Here is a 23,858-nt window from a genome sequence, read left to right as displayed (position 1 = left end):
GGCATTATTACAGTTTTGGTTTGTTGCATCAATTACCATTTCACTTTACAAAGTTCTTTTAGAGAACTTCTGATGTTTACAAATGCATTTTTGTTACGATATATTGTCTAATTTGACTTGGTTCTACCACAAACATGTTACCGGTTTAATCTTTAGAGATGCATTATGTTCAAAGGTTATGCCTGTTCTTTAAATGCAAAACCTAAATCTGAAAATATCAAAAGCTGTCAGATAATTTGAGTGGATTCAATGTACAATATTTACCGATAAGGTGGAGTAGTAAAAAGCATGACATGGAAATAGAGTAAACTACAAGTCACTCAATACAAATCTAATTCTGAATTATGATTATTTTTATGGATTGTGATAAAAAGTGGCGGCATAAAAAGTAATTATAGTGAGCTCCATCTTTACCAGCTGCAAAACCAAAACGATTTAATGGATCATTAATCAAAACTATTTGATAAATATATATTTTTATAATAAGAAGTTTTACTTTTGGTACTTGAAGTGATTTCAATGCTTTACTTTTCTACTTAAACTTAAGAAAAAAAAGAATGCATGACTTGGTACACCATAGTATTACTGCTTATACTCTGTGTGTGTACGGGTGTGTGTGTGTGTGTGTGTGTGTGTGTGTGTGTTGTGTGTGTGTGTGTGTGTGTGTGTGTGTGTGTGTGTGTGTGTGTGTGTGTGTTGTGTTGGTGGTGTGTGTGTGTGTGTGTGTGTGTGTGTGTGTGTGTGTGTGTGTGTGATGTGTGTGTGTGTGTGTGTGTGTGTGTGTGTGTGTGTGTGTGTGTGTGTGTGTGTGTGTGTGTGGTGTGTGTGTGTGTGTGTGTGTGTGTGTGTGTGTGTGTGTGTGTGTGTGTGTGTGTGTGTGTGTGTGTGTAAGGGGGTGGCGGAGGATGAGCCTCTATAGATAGGTCTGGTCTGAAGTAGTCTCCAGCAGAGGGGAGTGGGCTAAAACAACCCGCTGCTCACTTACTGACACACACACACACACACACACACACACACACACACACACACACACACACACACACACACACACACACACACACACACACACACATACACACACACTGATGTACAGCAGGACCCTTACTCACACACAGCCCAATATAACATGTAGCTCTCACTCACACACTCACCCACTTCCTCACCCTCAACTTCTCCCAGATTGTAGGAATCGACTATGTTTGCATGCCGCCTAAAGAGGGACTTCATTGACTCATTCCTCTCACCACACTGTATGTAATTCATCAGAGTGTGTGTGTCATCCTCTGTGCTAATTGGGTTTCCTGTTATTGAACTTTCCACTGGTGGCAAATCACAATACTTCAATATTATCAATATCAGTGTTCTGGAAATCACTTTTACACCAGCAGAAATTACACTTCCTTTCTATGAGACGATGTTGGTAAGAGACTCTGCAGCTGCTACGCTGAGATAAGGACAGGAAATGGAAATGCAACGCTGTGCAGAAATCAGCTGTCAGCATTAACGGTAAATGCATATTCTAGTAAAGAAATATCACTTTGTTTTTCATTGTTGGTGTTTCTGATGCATTTATTATCTTACTAAACGCGTAAGTACGTTTAGATTTGGAAAACCGCTGAAGCTCACTTTGCAGAAAGTTGCAATGTATTTTCAAACCTTATTTTTGTGAGTTTTTAACAAGTAACAGATGTATTTAATCCAGTTATTTTTAGACTCAAGAGTAATCAGAATACTTTATCACTTTATCATTTATTTATCCCGGGGAAGATAGAGTTTTGAGACAGTTTGCTCCATTTAATAATTCAAATAAAGATATTTTCATAAACTTTATAGTAAAATGTTGACTAGAAGTAAAAAACTAATTAAAAACGTCAAGTAAAACTATAATGCTAATTATACTACGATATATAACACCTGTACTACTATGTTCAAGTTGTACAAACGATACAAATACTGCCTGTTAATAAAATGGATATTCTTAGGTTAGCTGCCTTTCTATTTCTCAGAAATGTTCCAACTTTAAAAATAAATTATCCTCAAAATATCACGGGAAAACTAATATTTTGGCTTATATTTAAAAAAAGACAAACCTTGTTGACACTGTAAGGGAAACTTCTGCAGCAATGGAGAGTCAGGACTCAGAGAGACACGAGGAGAGTTGGAGCTTTGATGTCAAACAATGATAGTTTATTGCAAGGATACGGCCGGAGAATTCATATCACAAGTCACAGCAGCAAAAGGTTCTGACTGCACGGGTGGGTTGTCATGTCAATTCTGATCAGCCTATCTCTCGATAGACCTTTTAACTAGTTTACAGAGAGTTAATGAGCATATTGGGGGAGGCGTAAACATCTGTGGAGCTTAGAAAGCCAGCGTTCCCACCGCCGTAAACCATTTTGTGACCGAGAGTTTAACTGGTTTATCAAGATAGCTGGAGCCTCCCATTCCTTAAGAGAGATAATAGAGCCAGGGTTTGGTCGTAAACGTCAACAGGCAATAAGGTTAAATATCTTAGGAGTAAGGAAGAATTATTCTTTGACAGACACAACTTTGACTTGGTGTGTAGGATTACTGTCCATAAGTAGCCATATTTATCTCCTTTCATCACATTGAGTCAGTAACTGCTAATGATGACGCTCATTGAGCTTTTTAAAAATAGCTAGTCAAAAGCTAAAAAGGCCATGCTCTGATTGTCTAACCCTCACACGCACGCACGCACGCACGCGCACGCACGCACGCACGCGCACGCACGCACGCACGCACGCACACACACACACACACACACACACACACACACACACACACACACACACACAGACAGAGGCCTCTCGCAGCAGGAAGTCTGGAGAGCGGCCAGCAGAGTGAGTGGGCTCGGGCCAGGAAGCGGTGCGTCGTCACTGGGAGAGGGGGCGGGTGGGCAGGCGGACACATGCACACACACATGAACACACACTCACACATACAAACATGGACACACACGCTTACGAAACAAACAAGAGCAGATGCCTTTTTCTTCGCTGGCAGATCGTCCGTCTTTTCTCCAGGCTGCAGCAGTTTGTCTTGTTCACTCTTTTTTAAATGAGTACAGGGAAGGGATACAAAAGGTGAAAAATTGCACTATGATAAGATTACAATTCTAGCTCTCACAATAGTTAACTTAGTGCTGGTGCCGTGAAGTCATGTGACCGTGATTCCTTTATAGCCCAACGTTAGCTTTTTTCATTACAGTTGCGCTTTAAAAATCATAAAAGTTAATATGTGGAGATCCATCTGCTGAACAATACGTGTAGGTATCATACACGTGTGTTGGCCACAGATCACATCTTCTGTTATTCTCAAATGGAAAAAAAAACATTTACTTTTGTCAAGAGAGCCTTCGCGATGCTAACTTCCTGTTCGCCCTTAAAAATACGTCATCACAGGATTGTTGACATCCTTGTGGATTCATCTTCTTATTACAGACACATGCATTTCCAAACATTCGGTCTATATGCTGTAAAATGTATTATCTCTTCGATTTACACACGGCATCTATTGCACGTCTGTCCGTCCTGGGAGAGGGATCCCTCCTCTGTTGCTCTCCCGGAGGTTTCTCCCATGTTCCCTTTAAACTGTGGGTTTTCTCTGGAAGTGTTTCCTTGTACGATGTGAGGGTCTAAAGACATTCTGTACACACTGTGAAGTCCACTGAGACAAATGTAACATTCGTGATATTGGGCTATATACATAAACATTGATTGATTGATTGATCACTTCACCACTATATTGCCTTGTTGTGCGTTAAGTGTGGATGTCTGGCATTGAGCCTTTGGAAGTGTGGCACAAAGACTTTATGCTTGAATGTATTTTCTTTTTCTTTTCACGAAGCTGAGCAGTAAATTGCTCTCTTGACTTTTACCCAGCGACCGAGCCGTCTGCCTCTGAAGGCGTCTTTGCACCTCTCATTTACGACTTCCAAACAAAACCAGATCATACCTGAAGAAGAGCTGATTTATCTGTTTTTATTGCACATTAAGACGGCTACCGAGCCCCGGCTAGATAAAGAAAAGGGTGGAGGGAAGACAAAAGAGCGGGAAAAACCACCCGAGGGCTTCTCTTAAGTTAAGTCAATACTACGAGTAGTTTAGGTGCAAGCTTTTCTCTTGAGAGACTTTTTTCTCTGTTCTTTAAGAGACGATTGTACCATCTTTCTCTTTACCTTTTTAATCTCTCTTGCATTTTAAGAACCAACCTTCAAAGTGTCTTTATCTCTTGACTGCATATTGTTTCCACCATCTTCTCTATTTACAAAACAGTTATTATTTCTCTAAATCTTTCTCTGAGGCACGCAGTCTTTCTGTCTCATTGTTTCTGCTGCACACAAAAACTCTCATACATCTCCTCGTGCACTGCTCGTCTTCCCCACTTTTCTGTCACATGGAAGAACTTTGAACAGAGTTAATTGGCTTATTCTCTGAGCAGGCATTAACAATATTTCTGGGTCAGACCATTGCCCTTAATGAGAAACCGGTTTGTCCCACATCAGCTGGACCAAGGATCACTACAGAGATGCCGAGCAAGTACTTCACTTTGGACACACTCATTTAAAAGTTTTCCCTCCCTAAAGGCAGAGAAGACATTTAGAGTTTCAGACGACTTTCAAACACATTTCCAGCTACTTAATGGATCACTCTCGATTGGAAAGCATTAACACACAGAGCCACAGATGCAGTTTGTTGCTACAGTTTCAGGGAAGAGGAGATTGTACGAGGTTGCCGCTCCCCGGGGGCTTTGCAGTTTCGATTTGTTTGGCATACGTCATTAAGGTTTGTCCTGTGGGTCCACTAAACTCAGCTTGTAATGATGGACTCACCAATAGACCTAAAGGAAGTGAATGCAGAACAGATATATAGGCCTATCGGGGTATTTAACAGCATATAGCGACTCAAAATGTATGGGTGTGATTTCAACCCTGCTTATTCACAGTTGGTTTATCACTGGCTCAAATATAGAGGTATTGTTTTAACAATATCGTGGAGATGGCACATGCTAGTAGTGCTAGAACATGGTCCCAAGATGATAACGATAAGAAAGACACACATTTAATCTGTGCAAAATGACGTTTTAGCTATGCTAGCAGCTGGACTGTTGGTTTTTCCATCGCTTATAGTCCAGACTGAAATATCTTAATAACTATTGGAGGTGTTGCCGTTAAATCTGGCACCCAGAAGATACATTATTATGATACTTTGAATCCTACCATATTTTTGGTTTAGCAACACCATTAAGTCACATTTGGTCCCTTCGTTCTGTGAAATGACTCAACGTCTACTAGATATATTGATGCAAACCATTATACACATATTCATTGTCCCCAGATGGTGTATCTTAAAGACTTTGGTGATCCCCTGGCGCTTTTTGTAAGGCACCACCATTCGGTTAACATTTGGAGTTATCAGTGCAGAGTCACAGAAGCGTGGCTTTAGACTCTTAGTCTTGTTTCAGCAGAGTTTTATATCTTCAGACCTTTTGGGGCCCTCGGTTGAACTGCTTGTCAAAAAGTTTGGAAACCAACAGATAAATGAATTAGTAGAGTGACAGAAATCAACAGTTTTGATATCCAAATAATCATTTAAAGGGACCTATCATGCAAAATGCACTTCTTGATGTCTGTTATTCATAAACATGTGTCCCCGGTATGTCGGGGAACTCACGCAGCGTTAGAAAATAAAACCCTCTCTCTTTTCCTCCGTACCCAAATCTCTAAAAACGGGGAACAACGGAGCTGATCCAGATTTGCGTCCGATATGACGTAATATCTGAAATGTGGACCCACGGCCCAATCAGAAACGTTGCTATCAGAAACAATGCCCGACTGTTTTGGACGTAATATGGTCGGTGTTTACATTAGCATCGCTAACACTCAGAGCTAACCTGTACTGGAGAGCATGTGTGTGAAGAAGCAGGAAGTAAAAAGGAACTCACCTTGTGGTATAACCGGCAAGAGAGAAAGCCTTTGAGCTCCAGACTGTTTCAGAGAGATTCCTTGATAATCCATGATATGGCGTTTCATCACGGCAGCATTTAGTTTAGACAGTAGCTGCCGGGTCCCGCATGAGCTCAGACCCTCCTCTTTATTTTTTAAAGCTTTATCCCCAGAATCAGCACTTTTGAAACAGGAAGTGAAATAGAGGGATATGAATGAATGGGTGATCTGTTTGGTATTTTGAGCAAAACACTTCAAAGACATGTTTTTTATATATTTTTATATATCTATGATATTGCCTAAAAATAGCATGATAGGTGACCTTTAAAACTATTTATCAAGAAAAAACTTCCATACGATCGATGATTCCAGTTTCCCAAAAATAAGCATTTTCCTCTTCTCTTCATTTATGACACCTTGAGGGCCATCTTTCACTATTATCTGACATTATTCAACTCATGAATTAATTGTTAATTTAATTGATTAAAAGTTAATGATGACTCTAATGGTTATTTGCTGCCCTAAAGGGAAGTGTCAAATTTAAAATGGGTGAAATGACATGCTTTGAAGAAACAGCCTTTGAGCCTCAATGGGATACTTACTATGGAGCAAGGCTTTTTCTCCAACATTTTTAGAAAATGCAATGTTTGGGGATGTTGAGGCATGAGTTTTCTTGTCGGTAATGAGCAGGTTTGTTGCTCACGGAGGAAAACAAGAAGTTCTGTGTTGTGATTTAGCATGTGGCGACCAAGCTGTACGACCTGAGGGGAGCCGGGACTCAGAGGGAGTTTTTCACAGCACACGCACAGGCTTTTATCACTCTGCGAAATTGGATTGGAAAACAAGAAGCGGCAATGTTCGCTCGTAACCCGCTTGCTAATTTACATCGTCCATCTGAAAGCTACCTGTGTACACACAACCAAATTTCCCTCCAGACCGCTTATACTGTAGATTTGTGTCGTAACGAAGGTGTGATCTACACCTGCGTCAGGATTCTGATGTGGGGAACTTTCACTTCTGGTTATTGTTTCAGTAAATCTCGAGGAGGTACACTAGTAACCTGTATGTAGTGTATGGTTAGACATCGAGCAATTTAACAAGTGAACATTTGGGAGGAGTTTTTTTTTAGGTACAAACGGTTTCCACTAGTCTTGAATTACTTGAAGACATACTCTAATTGGGTAGCTTGTGTCAATCAAATAGAGAACCGCAGTGACGCATCCTAAAACTCCTTCCGGTTCCTTCGTCAAAAACGCAATGCAGTTTCTCCATAGGATTTTGGAAAATAGCTGGAACTAAGGTCTGTGGTGGAGACACATTTAAGAGATGGATCACGTTTTGTTCAGCCGGATAATATCCACATGTCTACCCTACTTTTATAATTTTCGAATCATAAATCTAGTCGCAAAATGCTAACGTTATGCTATAAACGAACTACAGCAGGGTCGCTACTTCAACGTCACGCCAACTTAAGATCCGTATTCAAACATACAGATTGTAAATGGTACAAGTTGAAGTGTTTGTTTGAACAGTCTGCAGGAGGCAGGGACTTGCTTTCAAGCAGAACAGGGCAAACAAAGTTAGAGGAGTGTTCACGTGTTCGGTGTAATGACGTAAAACAGCCTCGACAACTTCTGTAGTGCTATTCAGCCACTTGGTAACAACCATCGTTTTTCAGACACGTCAACTCTTCAGAAATCACCAGTGGGGTCACTGCTGATGGATTTAATGTCGTAGAACAAAACGTGATCCGTCTCTTCAATGTGTTTCAACCATAGACCTTATTTCCAGATATTTTCCTAAACCCTATGGAGAGATTGCATTGCTTTTTGTCGAAGGAACCGGAGGTGGTAAAAATGCTAACTTACTTCCGGGTTTTAGGACGTCACTGCGGTTCTCTATATGGTTGTACTGTGAGTTGGTCAGGTAAAGGTCACTTCATTTTATTTTTTGAGCATTTAAACATCATTTCTGGTTTCAAAACCAAAACAACAAGCTAAAAGGGCTAAAAGACTATAAGGCAAGCTGATTGTAACAGCGAAGTTACTGGAAATGAATCTAACGGGTGATGAAAACACTTTGTAGATAGTTTTTCGATCCATGCTTAGTGGAGGAATATTGATCAGTGCAATGTTTCGCCTTCATGAAACTGAAAAGCTGTATTAATCGAAGCCAGAGGTATTTATAGGTAAAGACAAAACATTTGCAAAAAGTGAACCGTTAACCTGAGCGTTGGGTCATCACATTTTGCCATATGCTGCAATTAGAAAGGCTGTATATCTCCCCGAGCTCCTTCACAATCATGGGGTCGATGTGACCAGAATTTCTCGTTCGAAAAACCATAACAAGAAACTCCGTCAAGCCTAATGTAACAGCAGAGTTTGGGAGATAATTATATTGGGTGATAGGTCTCTACGACAAAACATCTTTCACTTGACACATAGTATTTTGTCCCATGCTTAGTGAAGAAATATTAGTGGAGAAGTCTTTATTTCGCAAGACAAAAAAGCTCAAACCTTTGCTAAAAGATCATCGTCCACCTGAGCGTGGAGTATCACATTTTGCCAAACGGCTCGCTGCACCAGTCGGTTTGCTATCCTGGCTCCTAGATGGTGGAATGAGCTCCCCATTGACATCAGGACAGCAGATAGCTTGCACATCTTCCGGCGCAGACTAAAAACTCATCTCTTTCGACTCCACTTCGAGCGATAGAATTACTAACAAAGCACTTATATACTAATAAAGGACTGGCTTATCTAAAGCTAGTTGAGTAGCACTTGAAATGTTTTGGCTCTATGAAACCTGATGTACTTACATGATAGCAGTGGCTCAGTCAGTAGGGGCTTGGACTGGGAGCCGTAGGGTCGCCGGTTCAAGTCCCCTACCAGACCTAAAATATGGAGTGTGGACCGCTACTTGGAGAGGTCCCAGTTCACCTCCTGCCCTGCCGTGGTGCCCTTGAGCAAGGCACCAGACAACCCCCTTCCCCCCTCCACTCCCATTGCTCCCCGGGCGCTGTACACTAGCTGCCCACTGCTCCTAGTACTAGACTCCTGGGGGGTATACTACGAAGCAGGATTTTCGCTTAGCCGGCTAAATTCAGGGAAAACTCCGGCTTTCCGGTCCTACGAAGCTGGTTCTCTTTTTAGCAGGCTAGATCTCCATGGTAACTTATGCTTAGCGGCTAACCTGGTCGGTTTGACTAGTATTAAAGTTCACTTTTCCTTCAGGAAGTATGACGCTGCGCTGTCAGTCCGCTTCTCCATGTTTGTGATTGGTCGAATGCTCCAGATACCACCCCTTTCATGTGAACGCGCACCTAACTAGATAGGACACGGCTGGCTTGAGCGATCCACTTGATAACCAGCGTCGCAGTACAGTTTAGCGAGAGCGCGTATGTTTTGGATTAGGCCAACCGGCTAACTCAAACATATCCAGGTTAGGTTGAACCAGCTTCGTAGTATAGGCCCCAGGTACTAGGATGGGTTAAAAGCAGAGAACAAATGTCAATGTGTGTGCTGTGTGCTCTGCATGTGTGACCATTACAGAGGGTTTCATCCCTCCCAATATTATTATATTATTCTGTTTTCTTCAAGTTTGTATCGTCTTGGTCGACTGCACTTATTGTAAGTCGCTTAGGATAAAAGCGTCAGCTAAATGTAATGTAATGTAATGTCAGGTGCAGTAATCGGCCTGCAGGTATAACAACAGACTCATTCTCAGTAGAAAGGGACGCATCAGAAAGTCTGCATATCCACACACACGCACGCACGCACGCGCACACACACACACACACACACACACACACACACACACACACACACACACACACACACACACACACACACACACACACACACACACACACACACACACACACACACACACACACACACACACACACACACACACACACACACACACACACACACACACACTATAATTTCATTTGGCTGTACAGCGTCTGGCTCTGATAGCGCCGGCTGGACGTATCCTCCGAGAGCTGGAGTCTGGAGCTCTCTGCTTTTGTTGGAGGGGAATGAGGGAAAGATAAGCAGGGCACCAAAACTCACCCGTGGAGAATGAGGTTGGGGGTGGCAAGACAAAGGCTGTTACATTTAACTGCAAAGGGCATACAGGCGCACTCCAACTCTGATTGATTCCCTCCTCAAAGTCGATGATGTTCAGCGGGTTAAGGCTTGTAAAGAGAAGCCTCTGTCTCTCACTCTGTTTCTATAGCACACACACACACACACACACACACACACACACACACACACACACACACACACACACACACACACACACACACACACACACACACACACACACACGCTTTCCAAACTGAGGTCAGGACACTCATTTCTTCCTTTTGTAATATATACATGTAGGCAGATGGATAGAAGACTTTGTCACAGAGAACTTATCTCAGATACTATACCTACATTGTTTCTCACAGCCTGCACATTGTGATAGGAGCATTAAGCAGGAGATACAGTTTATTGATGTGTAGGAGAATACACTTTATTACAGCTTCCCAGATGTTGGAGCCATGTCTCTCTGGCTTTTACTAGTTATTTGATCTGCTGAGAGCTTTCTGTTTGGATTTCTCCTCAGATTTGTGTGATTTGTGAAAGGTTTAGCCTGTCCTCTCCAAGCTCCAATCGGTTTGATTTCATGCAAACCAGCTGAACATGCATTTGTCGTTGTGAGACATTCTGGAAAATGGAAAAGTAATCAATCTGACAATGTGATACGGAGATATACGGAGTCATCTATTAACGGCAGCTTCATTTTCTAGCTACCTGATAACATCTGCCAGAAAATATTTAATTTCCTCAAACTATAAGACATAAATAAGGTGCTTTGTGTACTTTGGGTGCATTACAGACCCACTGAATGAACACTACCAGTCATTTTGAGTGGTGTATGTGTGACTATTATCATTGTAAACATTAACAAAACGTATGAACAGTAACTATAGATTGTCATTCATTAGAGGTTTTACCAATAAGTCAATTCAAAGAGCAGCCTGTGTCAAAGTGAGATCTTAACAAAGGGAAGATGGGAGGAAGGAAAGGAAGTCATAATGGGTTTCAAAGAAAAGTGCAACGATTACGATTTGAAGTCAATGAGGAGGCTTTTGACTTCCAGTACTTTAGGATAAGTCAGGATACTCCTTACAGAAGCCACCTGTTACTTAATGTTTGCAGTCACATGCAACGGTCTATTATCTGTTTTTGCAACCTGTATAAATGCATTTCAAAACAATTGTCACACCCCTGGTTTTGATAATCTGATCCTCAATGCATCGTTGTTGCATCACTACCTGGACTTCTGACAATCTGATAAAAGTCTTTGAAAACGTATGTTAACATCAGGTGTAAAGTTGGTCCACTCGTTGCCTGCTGAACGCCGTCGTGCTGTGGGCGGATTGAAACACCAGCCTCGTCTCTGTAAATAACCCTCAGTCTGACCACCTGGATTCAATTTCCAATGTTTTTATTTCCCCCGTTCCAGAGGTGACGAGATGTCACAGCTGGTTTCACACTGTCTCCTGCTCCACATGCTGTCAGGAAACACAGTGAACAACTTCCTGTTGCCGAGCTGCTGGACAGAAAATATATTTTTATTTTTAGTCACTTTGTGCACGGCAGCAACTCTACTGAGTCTGAAGATGATCATTTGTCGTAATGCACAGCTCTGAATCTATGATATCTGACGGTTAAACATCCAAATGCTTACGTATAATGTGTTGTAGTTATCAGAGGTTGAATGTAACAGAGTACATTGTACTTAAGTAAAATGTTGAGGTACTTCACCTGAGTATTTAACTTTTATGCTACCTTATAAAACATTTTGAAGTCAATTTTGTAGTTCTTACTCCACTAAATTCATCTGACATCTTCAAATACGTTATAGATTCCATTAATGAGCTTATACAACTACTTCTAAATAAACTTTAATTACATACAAATTAGCTTCACCTTTATCAGTTGTTATAAACACAATAATACATCGATGATAATTATCCAGTCATTTAAATGAATGAATCTGAAATGTGATATTGGGAATAACAACTACTTTTACTTCACTATGTAACATTCGTACTTCTATTGGTTAGCGCTCCAACACATTGTATGTGATAGGCTAAGGGGTGGGACATCTCTAAGTGGTTGACCAATCACAACAGAGCCGGCCAGCTAACCAATCAGAGCAGACTGGGCTCTGGTTTCAGACAGAGGGTGAATAGAGGTGCTGCAGCACAGGCAGTATGAGAACAAGAAAGAGTTTTTTGAACATTAGAGCATGGAGACATGTAGAGACACTACATACTGATATACACCTGAACATCAGCAGGAGAGGACTCTTTAAAGTAGAGACACTACATACTGATATACACCTGAACATCAGCAGGAGAGGACTCTTTAAAGTAGAGACACTACATACTGATATACACCTGAACATCAGCAGGAGAGGACTCTTTAAAGTAGAGACTCTACATACTGATATGCACCTGAACATCAGCAGGAGAGGACTCTTTAAAGTAGAGACTCTACATACTGATATACACCTGAACATCAGCAGGAGAGGACTCTTTAAAGTAGAGAGACACTACATACTGATATACACCTGAACATCAGCAGGAGAGGACTCTTTAAAGTAGAGACACTACATACTGATATACACCTGAACATCAGCAGGAGAGGACTCTTTAAAGTAGAGACACTACATACTGATATACACCTGAACATCAGCAGGAGAGGACTCTTTAAAGTAGAGACACTACATACTGATATACACCTGAACATCAGCAGGAGAGGACTCTTTAAAGTAGAGACTCTACATACTGATATGCACCTGAACATCAGCAGGAGAGGACTCTTTAAAGTAGAGACTCTACATACTGATATACACCTGAACATCAGCAGGAGAGGACTCTTTAAAGTAGAGAGACACTACATACTGATATACACCTGAACATCAGCAGGAGAGGACTCTTTAAAGTAGAGACACTACATACTGATATACACCTGAACATCAGCAGGAGAGGACTCTTTAAAGTAGAGACACTACATACTGATATGAACCTGAACATCAGCAGGAGAGTACTCTTTAAAGTAGAGACACTACATACTGATATACACCTGAACATCAGCAGGAGAGGACTCTTTAAAGTAGAGACACTACATACTGATATACACCTGAACATCAGCAGGAGAGGACTCTTTAAAGTAGAGACACTATATACTGATATACACCTGAACATCAGCAGGAGAGGACTCTTTAAAGTAGAGACACTACATACTGATATACACCTGAACATCAGCAGGAGAGGACTCTTTAAAGTAGAGACACTACATACTGATATACACCTGAACATCAGCAGGAGAGGACTCTTTAAAGTAGAGACACTACATACTGATATACACCTGAACATCAGCAGGAGAGGACTCTTTAAAGTAGAGACACTACATACTGATATACACCTGAACATCAGCAGGAGAGGACTCTTTAAAGTAGAGTCATTACATACTGATATACACCTGAACATCAGCAGGAGAGGACTCTTTAAAGTAGAGACACTACATACTGATATACACCTGAACATCAGCAGGAGAGGACTCTTTAAAGTAGAGACACTACATACTGATATACACCTGAACATCAGCAGGAGAGGACTCTTTAAAGTAGAGACACTACATCCTGATATACACCTGAACATTAGCAGGAGAGGACTCTTTAAAGTAGAGACACTACATACTGATATACACCTGAACATCAGCAGGAGAGGACTCTTTAAAGTAGAGTCACTAAATACTGATATGCACCTGAACATCAGCAGGAGAGGACTCTTTAAAGTAGAGACACTACATCCTGATATACACCTGAACATCAGCAGGAGAGGACTCTTTAAAGTAGAGTCATTACATACTGATATACACCTGAACATCAGCAGGAGAGGACTCTTTAAAGTAGAGTCACTAAATACTGATATGCACCTGAACATCAGCAAATTAGGATCCTTTAAGTAAGAATTCAGAGTACTGCTTCGTTATAACCTCTTTTCTGTTCCTGTTCTCTGGTTATAATGTGTGTGTGTGTTTCTATCTGTGCAGGGAGAACGAGGTCCTGAAGGTCCAGTTGAAGAAGTACGTGGGGGCGGTGCAGATGCTGAAGAGAGAGGGCAGCCAGGGCAATGACGGTACACACACACACACACACACACACACACATACACACACACACACACACACACACACACACACACACACACACACAGTGTTATTACGACCTGATAGTAGCTCTCGTATCTGACTCCCAGTCCTTCTATTTCCCCTCTCGCTTATCCATTCAAAATTAGGTCATCGAGTTTCTTCTGAATCTCACATCGTGCATTTTCTCCGATGACTAACCTCCCTCTGACGTGTCCCTCTCTCTAGTTTTTGGGGTAGATTCGATAACTTTGACTTTGTTTCGTGTTCCCGGGGGATGTGGGCTGTGTAAAGACCGGGCGAGATAAGCCTCTGCTGTATCAAAGGCAAATAAAATGAACATGGCAGATTATGGAGGGACACATAATGGCTAATTGCATTTTGGGGGATAGAATGGAAAGCGGTTATCTGCGGAGCCCCGAGGGTTTACTTGTTTGTGCGTGTTTCTTTTGGTGAGACACAGAGGTAAAGGGACGTGTAGAACTTTGTAATATCGAGTTAATGATGTTTATTTTATTAAAGAGGTCATATGAACAAATGGCGATACATCTTTTTAATAATGCAGCATAAAACCAGCGTGGATTTGTGAGAGTGTGTTCTCATTTGTTTATCCATTTAGAAGGAAGTAAAGAACCAAAATAATAATAGTCAGGGATAAAAACGCCCGTGTGTCAATGCTGAACATAATTGCAGCTCCTAACACTAGGATGGGTCAAATGCTTTATATCGTGTCTCAAGCCCTTCAATAGTGTTTTATTTTCAGAGTTTATAGATTTTTTTATCTTCTTCGTCTACTGTATATTTTCTACTTTTAATGCTGTTTTAATTCTATTTTGAGATGTTTAAATTCTAGTATTGTTTATTTCTATTCTTTAATTTCTACTTATGTCCAATGCCTTGTTTTGTTTTGTTGTTTTTTATGCTGCTGCAATGCAAACATTTCCCAATTTAGGATCAATAAAGTACCTCCTATCATATCTTATGCAGAGACCTTGTACATGTCCCCTCTGTGGGATGAATGAAGTGTGCAGAAAATCTAAATAAATCATAATTAAAGCTGGACGTTGGTCTGTAAACAGTTACGTAAGGGTGGGCCATGTGGATACAATCTTTCACATTATGTAAACTGTGGGGGAAACTTCTGTCGCAATGGAGAGTCAGGACTCAGAGAGACGCGAGGAGAGCTGGAGCTTTGATGGCAAACACTGACGGTTTATTCAGAGTTACAGTCGGAGAATTGACAAGACAGGTGGTGTGTCACGAGTTGCCAAACCAATTCTGAAGAACTCTTCTGCAGCTCGAGGTTTTAACTAGTTCGGAGTGTAATAATCAACATTCTTTATGAGCGAGACTAAACAATGATGGACCCTGAATCTAACTAGAGCTCTCGTCCACAGAAAAGAATGTGCGCCAGGGAACCTACGTCCCTGAACAGTAAACTACCTCATGGCGGCTTGTGCTCTGTCATAGACTGGCAACAACAATGCGCCCAAGCTGCCCCTCTTTAAGAGAGATCAAATCTAATCAAGTCAAGTTTTATTTATATAGCACATTTATAAACGATTTTTGGTCGAGCCAAAGTGCTGTACATATAATAAAAATAGCCTACGGTAGAGACACTTTACAGCAGTGGTCGCCAACCAGTCGATGGCGAGTGTGGTGCGGGTAGATCGCGGACCATTAAACAAAAAAGTAACAAAAGAAATACAAATAATAATGTTTGAAAAATACTTTTTTAGATGTAAACATCATCCAGGTGCCACTTGATTGACGTATATTTGAGACACCTCAATAATATAATACATTAACCGTGCTTTACGTGAACCTCATCATGACACAAGAGAGGATGGCAGGACTGCAATTTCCCGTGTTCAGTGAATGCAACAGAGGCAAGTCACCAGACCAATCAGAGAGTTGCATGGAAATACACGTGTGCTTGTGTCATTCAAGCTCGGCTCTGTGTGTGTGTGTGGCAATAGCATATTTAGTGTGATTGAGAGAGGGAGAGAGGGGGACCGGTGATAGCGGGGACGTGATGTTAGCATCTGGTTAGCTAGCTGCACTAACGGACACAAGGAGCTGTTTCCACAACAAGCTGGAGGAGAGTCCTCCCCTGTCAGACTGAGGGGCTCAGGTGAGCTAAAGGACTCTCTGAGTGTTTAGAACGGTTTTGTCACAAATTATTCAAAAGATTATTTCCGAGGCACACCTTCATATGATCATTATAGTTATACAAACAATAAGAGAATAAAGGAAAAACAGGTATGAAATACTATATGGCAGTAAAACAAGAATACAGTTCAAAAGGGGAGTGATTTGTAAAATATCCATAAAGTAAAAGAAAATCTGTTTACAGTTCTGTTTCAAATGGGTGTTGAGAGATGTATCCATAGATCTCTTCATGTTGCTCTCAAAGTGCACCAGATTGATGCTTTCAACTTCAATATTTAAAAAAAAATCTTCCTGGGGATCATCCCCCCGGACCCCCCTAGAGGAGGTGAGGACCCCCCTAGAGGAGGTGAGGTCCGCCCCCCACTCATAAAAAATAGCACTTTACCCCTGCCTATATGCCGTGAGCTGATTATGGAGCCTTCATTGTAACAGTAATTCAGATGCAATTAGATTATAAAAGGCCTCAAATTGGAAGCACTGTCTGGGCCGTCTTTTTCACTCAATTCTGCAATAGGTAGATCTCGCCTTTCACCTAGGCCGAGGTCGGTGATCTTGGGCTTAAAAAAGTTGGTGACCACTGCTTTACAGCAAATACAACGGCACAGATTGTTCAGAATATCAGTATGAGAAAAACGACACCCTCTGTCTTTAGACCCTCACATCGTACAAGGAAACACTTCCAGAGAAAAACCCACAGTTTAAAGGGAAACATGGGAGAAACCTCAGGGAGAGCAACAGAGGAGGGATCCCTCTCCCAGGACGGACAGACGTGCAATAGATGCCGTGTGTAAATCGAAGAGATAATACATTTTACAGCATATAGACCGAATGTTAGGAAATGCATGTGTCTGTAATAAGAAGATGAATCAACGAGGATGTCAGCTACAATCCTGTGGAAGCCATCAGGGAAGCAGCATGACGAGACCCAAGGCAGGACCGCAGAGACAGGTTCAGCCACGACCCGAAGTCCACGACTTAATCCAGAACTCAGGATAGAGGATCCAAGACACAGGACTACAGCAAGAGGATCAGCCTCGACTCCGGATCCCGGCGTAGATATAGATACAAAACAAGAACAAATTTGCCTGGGTTAAAGAGAATACACAGACAGACAGACGTACAAGCACTCCCTTAGAATAGGTTGAGGGCAAAGGGTAGCAAGTAAGAGAGTAAGAAACATAGGTGGAGAGGCACACTCAGGGAACAAGGTCCCCACTGGAGCCTTAGTTGGAAATTGACGAGAGATAGGGAGGTACGCTACGAATCGTAACACTCCCCGGCCTGTCTAAGCCACTCTGCAAACCGTTTCCCTCTAATAAAACCTCGAGAGGTTAGAGAGGGAAAAGGTCTTGGATAAAAGTTATTCTTGATAAGAAAAGCCTAGAAGGCTAGAGAGAAAAAGTGAGTTTTAAGTGTTGATTTAAAAAAAAAAAAAACAGGGTCTGGGCCGACCTCGCATGGAGGGGCAAAATATTCCAGAGCCTGGGGCCCGCTGCAACGAATGCTCTGTACCCTCGGGTTTTGAGCCTGGTCTTGGGCCCTATCAGCAGCAGCTGATCAGCCGACCTTAAGGCTCTGCCTGGGGTGTAGCGATGGAGGAGTTCGGCTACATAGGCCGGAGCCAGCCCATTTAGGGCTTTGAAAACAAATAAAAAGGATTTAAATCAATTCTGAACCGAACTGGAAGCCAGTGCAGCAATACCCAAGGCCGTAGACCTATGCCATGGGAAAAGAGACGGCAAAGAGAGAAAACTATGAACTGTGTCAAAGGTTGAATACCTAAGCTAATTATTCCCTAACATAAACATTTATATCTTAATTTAAATTTGTACTGCTAATAATATGTATGCATGCATGACATGGCAAAGACTTTGGTGGACAACGTTGTATCATCAGAATTAGGCGATTTTTACTCACTCCTCATAGCTATCTTTTGTAGTTTTCTGGTTGTAGTATATTTACTGATTCAAGGCTTACCCACTAAATGTATCCAAAGCACGAAGATGTCTCACTATTTTAAGAAATACATCTTTGATTCAAAAGTTGGGGATATTGGTGTCGATCCTCCATCAATATGAATTATTGTTGATGATGGCCAACACGACTCAAACAAGATTCAAGCTGTAGGATATTGGACTTTCCATTTCTGAGCTCCAACAAGCCGTTTAGGACAGAGAGTGAATACACAGACTATACAGAGATGCTGAATGAGAAACCAATGTGAGTTTGGAACATTGAACAATGTAAATCTATTCTAGTAGACCTCAACAATGGAATTATGATCAGTAGAAATGGCCATGACGTGGGACCTTTAAACAAATGTAAATACAGAAAACGGAATAAGAGACCATCCTACCCATCTTGCTGTTCCACAAATAGTATACATAATGTTTGTTTGCAATCATATAAGTTCATCTAATTCACACACATTTAACAAAAAAAAAATCATCATTGCACCCTAATTTGGCAATGAGCCCTCTCCGATGTTACCTCTCATTGCTTTATCTCTTTTAAGTTAAAGGTCACCTCTCATGCTATCTTTAGGCAATAGCGTAGGTCTCAGATATATCAAAAATATATAAAAAACATGTCTATGAAGTGTTTTGCTCAAAATACCAAACAGATCACCCATTCTAGCCATGCCTCACATCCCTCTATTTCACTTCCTGTTTCAAAAGAAGGAGGGGTGTTACAAAAAGGTCCGATGGAAAAACTAGGAATTAAATAAGATGGCTAGAGTCACGAAAAATGTATCCTTAGGTGCTTTTATTGACAGCCAACATGCTGAAAAAACACAAAGTAACCAGGATTTTACAGGAAGAAAACAAAAACCTCATACATTACAGGTCGAGGACATATAACTGGTACCTCTCTGCTCTACAGCCACAGTCAGATTCCCCCCAAAACACTTGTGGCCAGGGTTTTATACATGTTAAGCCCCTCCCCATAGGATAATCCACTATTTATACCCCTAACCAATGTCATTCTAATCTACAAACACATTCACAATGCAAGACAAATTACCCAAACACACCAAATCAAAATAGGTCAACATATTATCTCTTTCTGACCACAGAAGCCCCAAACAATAACATTTTTATACTTGCAAGAAAAGTGGCACCCGCGCCCATGCACTACATGGTATGCTCCAATTGAGCACAGGTGTTCCCACTGATTGAGCCTCTACTTAAGGCTGCTTCTTTCTGTTGCTCTGTTTGGCTTCACAACCTTGAAGGAGAGGGTAAGCAGGTTACTTGCAAAAAGACTTCCAATAAATTAGTTTTGAACAAACAATGACTTGGGTTTTATTTTATCAATGTGTGTTACCCTCAGTGTGCCTTTTACCATGCCCCTATGCCAACTGTGATGAAGGCTTCTTCTTCACAAAGGGTCTGAGTTCATGCGGGACCCGGCAGCTACTGTCTAAACTAAATGCTGCCGTGATGAAACTCCATATCATGGATTATCAAGGATTCTCTCTGAAACAGTTTGGAGCTCAAAGGCTTTCTCTCTTGCCGGTTATACCACAAGGTGAGTTCCTTTTTACTTCCTGCTTCTTCACACACATGCTCTCCAGTACAGGTTAGCTCTGAGTGTTAGCGATGCTAATGTAAACACCGACCACATTACGTCTAAAACAGTCGGGCATTGTTTCTGATAGCAACGTTTCTGATTGGGCCGTGGGTCCACATTTCAGATATTACGTCATATCGGACGCAAATCTGGATCAGCTCCGTTGTTCCCCCGTTTTTAGAGATTTGGGTACGGAGGAAAAGAGAGAGGGTTTTATTTTCTGACGCTGCGTGAGTTCCCCGACACACCGGGGACACATGTTGATGTATAAAAGACATCAGAAAGTGCATTTTGCATGATAGGTCCCCTTTAAGTTAATGTCCAATAGATTCATACCTTTCCCAAAATATGACAGCAAACTTTGACAAAGAAGTTTTGTTTTTGGTTCGTTTTGTTTGTTTTCCACGAGTTATGAGGGAAAAACTACCGGCGAGATCCCCCGGCTCAGCTGTGTCTGATTCTCTTTTAGCCGTCTTTGTTTCACCATCACTTATTATCTTTTTCTGGCTCTTGTTGATTTTTCTCTCTCCCATCATTTGTCCTCTTCCTCCTCCTTCACCCCTCTTGTCTTCCCTTCATCCCGACAGGCGTAGTAATTCCCTCTCCACAGCGGCGTCTAAATGATTTCATCCTCCCTCGCCTCTGTCTTCTCCTGCTAATGATGTGCCTCGTTCCATCACACTTTGATGTGGACTACCACAGTCTGCTGCAGCTGTGTGTGTGTGTGTGTGTGTGTGGTCTAGCATTACTATACTTGTGGGGACCTACATCTGTTTACATAGTCACGTGTGGGGACTCGCCTCCCTTATGGGGACAAATTGGAGGTCCCCATGAGGGGAATCATTAATTTTAGGGTGAAGACTTGGTTAGGGTTAGAGTTAGGCATGTGTTGGTTATGGTTAAGGTTAGGATAAGTCTCCAGGAAATGCATGTAAGTCAATGTAATGTCCCCTGAAGTGATGTATACATGGTGTGTGTGTGTGTGTGTGTTTGTATGTGTGTGGAGGAATAATGTGTGAGCAGTAAGAGGGAGACAAAAATATGAGAATTGTATACACAAGCACTCGTTTTGCCGTGTGCTTCCTGTGATTTTTGAACCCCTCTCCTGTCTAACGACGCAGACGTGATCTCTTGAACGTGATCTCTTGAGCGCTCCTCAGGCGCCGTCGGCAACACTGACATCCCACAATACTCTGCTCTCCTTTCTACTGTTTTCAGAGCAGTGTAATCATTGTTGCGTTATGCCGTCCCTCTCTTTTCGTCTCGGGGATTTCCCCTCTCTACTTATACTCGTTTGTGTTGCCTTGTGTTATTTATATATAAATTAATACTGTAAAAATGCGTATTACATGCATGGATGCCTTTAGAAAATCTGTCCCTATAGCAGATGAGCGGCATACATATCCATTAGTCGACAGTATCGGAGTACATTTACTCAAGTATTATACAACATTGAGGTCCTTTTATTATACTTGAATATTTGTATTTCCTGTTACTTTAGAGCAGCTTGGGAGCTACTTTTAAAATGACCAAGTCAAAATGATCTACCTGCTTAAAAAATGCTGACGAGTTCAGGTGAAACAGCGTTGCAATTTTTGATGCGAGTGAATCAACCTCAACATCTTCCCGAATTGGGTATAGCTCATACATTTAGCGATTGGTTCGAGTAAAGTCTTGAAAGCGTTTGTCAAACTTTCACAATTGTCCCAATCTGCTCTGTGTAACGCCCAATGTCAAGTTGCGCACAAGCCGTCTCCATTTTTTTTTCAATGCCATGGGATCTACCCACACTACCTTTGCGATCGACGTATTGGGCACCCCTGCTTTAGAGTAACACTACAATTCAGAGGCAAATATTTTACTTTTTAATTGAGTACATTTATTTGATTACTTAAAGGTGGGGTAGGTAAGTTTGAGAAACCGGCTCGAGATACACTTTTTGTTATATTCCATGGAATGCTCTTAACATCCCGATAGCAATGAATATCTAAAGTGCTTTGACAATAAATACATAACAAAATATCATCTGTGGAAGCCGTGGCGCTGTAAAAAGCACGACCAATCGTCTGAGCCGGCCCGGCTAAAGTAACTGGACGGCCTACCTGCCTGTCAGCCTTCCATCTGTGCACACACTTATCTCGTGCCCTGATTGGTCACGTGCGCGTTCGTGTGTGTTGGAGGAGGGGCTCTGTAAGGAAGTGGCAGATTTTCCCGGCTGTGTACTTTCAAATTCTAGCACACTCGAGCTGGATTCTCCAAAAGTACCTACCCCACCTTTAAGTTATTATAAAAATCCAGATTACTAACACCAATTATATTTAATATATTTGTATATATTTATGCTTTTTGGGGTTTTCCCTCTCCTGTAGTGTGTTATATACAGTACTCAAGTTGTAAAAAAAAATCAGGGGGGATGATGGATTTTATCATATGGGGACATAATTTGTGCTGATAACCCGCCGAGGGTGGGAGACCTACCAGCATAAAGATAATTATTATACTCCTAAAACAACATGCATGTTATGGATGTTCAGATACTCCTTTCATTGCTCTTGACCAAGTCACCTCAGAATTAGAGTAGAATAACTTTTAGGGTCAAATGCAGAGGACAATTAGGGCAAAATATTTTTTTCACTTTAATTTAAAGGGGGGGAGGCAATACAAAAATGTGGTTATAATGAAGTATATGGTACAAATCGGAATTAATCAAATCATTATGTAAATTCTTCATGACATTTTTTAGGAACAGGGCATTAAGTGCAAATTGAAATTGTTTACGAAATGTGAAAATATATTAAAAGATTATACCGATAATACAAAATAGGACCAATGTTGTCAATGGCTGCCGACTCCACTCTCCCCCATCTCATAGAAGTTTCCAAAGATTTTCATAATCATGCTTTTTGGTCTCAACTTTTCTGGCTCTTGCTTTCGGATTGTTAGCTAAGCAATGGCTTTGAAGCCAAGTCTTGACATATACCTCTGGTCTGAACTTGTTCAGTGGAGGGCCAACACACTTGATGAAAAGCAAGGCTGACATGCTTTTTACCTCCAGTTAGCTTCTAGTTGTGGTTAAAATGTTCATCTGACTAAACCCACGTTCACACTCAGCTGTGGAGATGACCAGAGTGTTCACTGCTTGAAGGAGGGGTTTCAGCTCTTCTGGTGCTGGTGGTATCATTTCATCAACAGTTTTGAGTCTTACCAGCTAGCTAACACGAGAGAAAAACGTATAACTCCAAACTAAGTTGTTATTGCTGCTTATGTCCATAGATTCCACCTTTGGTGACTAAAGTATTGAGTAATGACTAAGATTACTGACTCTTGACAGACCTGAAATGTTAGTTTTAGTATTTTTAAATATGAAGTCCCTCAGATCGCGTTGTCCTCCTGGTCGCTTGGCCATTGTGATGACCGTTACCTGCGCTTCTGGCATCGATCAAACAGGCGCATCACGGCGCTCTGGCGCCCTCTAGGGCACTCGCATAGTATAGCGTCTGTGACTTGGTAAAAATGTCATTGCGTGTGTGTGTGCTCCCTCGCCCACAGTATTTTACTCAAAATGCGCACAATTAATGTTGAAATAGCAGTAATACCAGTGCCACGTTCATTGTTAAAATTACATAATGGATGGAAAGGGGGGATGGCAGTTTTAGAAGGGGGATGATTTTGACCGTTTTTATTTCAGGGGGGATGCCATCCCCCCTCATCCCCCCTCAACTCGAGTACTGGTTATATATAAGTTTTAGTGCATGTAAATCTGCAGAGGCCAAAATCCCTGTGTTCCCTCCCACACACAAATCTCTTAAATACACACATCCAAAGTTTGTATTTACCTGCTAACACACATAAATACACACACACTCACATACACTAACTTACTGGTCCACGAACTGACAATACTGCTGATAAATTATATAAACATGCACGCA

General features: G+C 41.5%; 1 protein-coding gene across 1 annotated transcript in view; it reads left to right on the top strand.

Moving 5' to 3' along the window:
• snx29 (sorting nexin 29) overlaps positions 1-23,858 on the top strand; it is a 200,233-nt gene that overhangs the window by 35,381 nt on the left and 140,994 nt on the right. Inside the window, 1 exon segment of the mRNA XM_034200403.1 lies at positions 14,086-14,171. Coding sequence (XP_034056294.1) covers positions 14,086-14,171 — 86 coding nt within the window.

This window comes from Gymnodraco acuticeps, unplaced genomic scaffold, assembly GCF_902827175.1.
Source record: "Gymnodraco acuticeps unplaced genomic scaffold, fGymAcu1.1, whole genome shotgun sequence".
NCBI lineage: Eukaryota > Metazoa > Chordata > Actinopteri > Perciformes > Bathydraconidae > Gymnodraco > Gymnodraco acuticeps.
The sequence above is the reverse complement of the archived record's forward strand: the minus strand, read 5'-3'. Positions and strand labels throughout refer to the sequence as shown.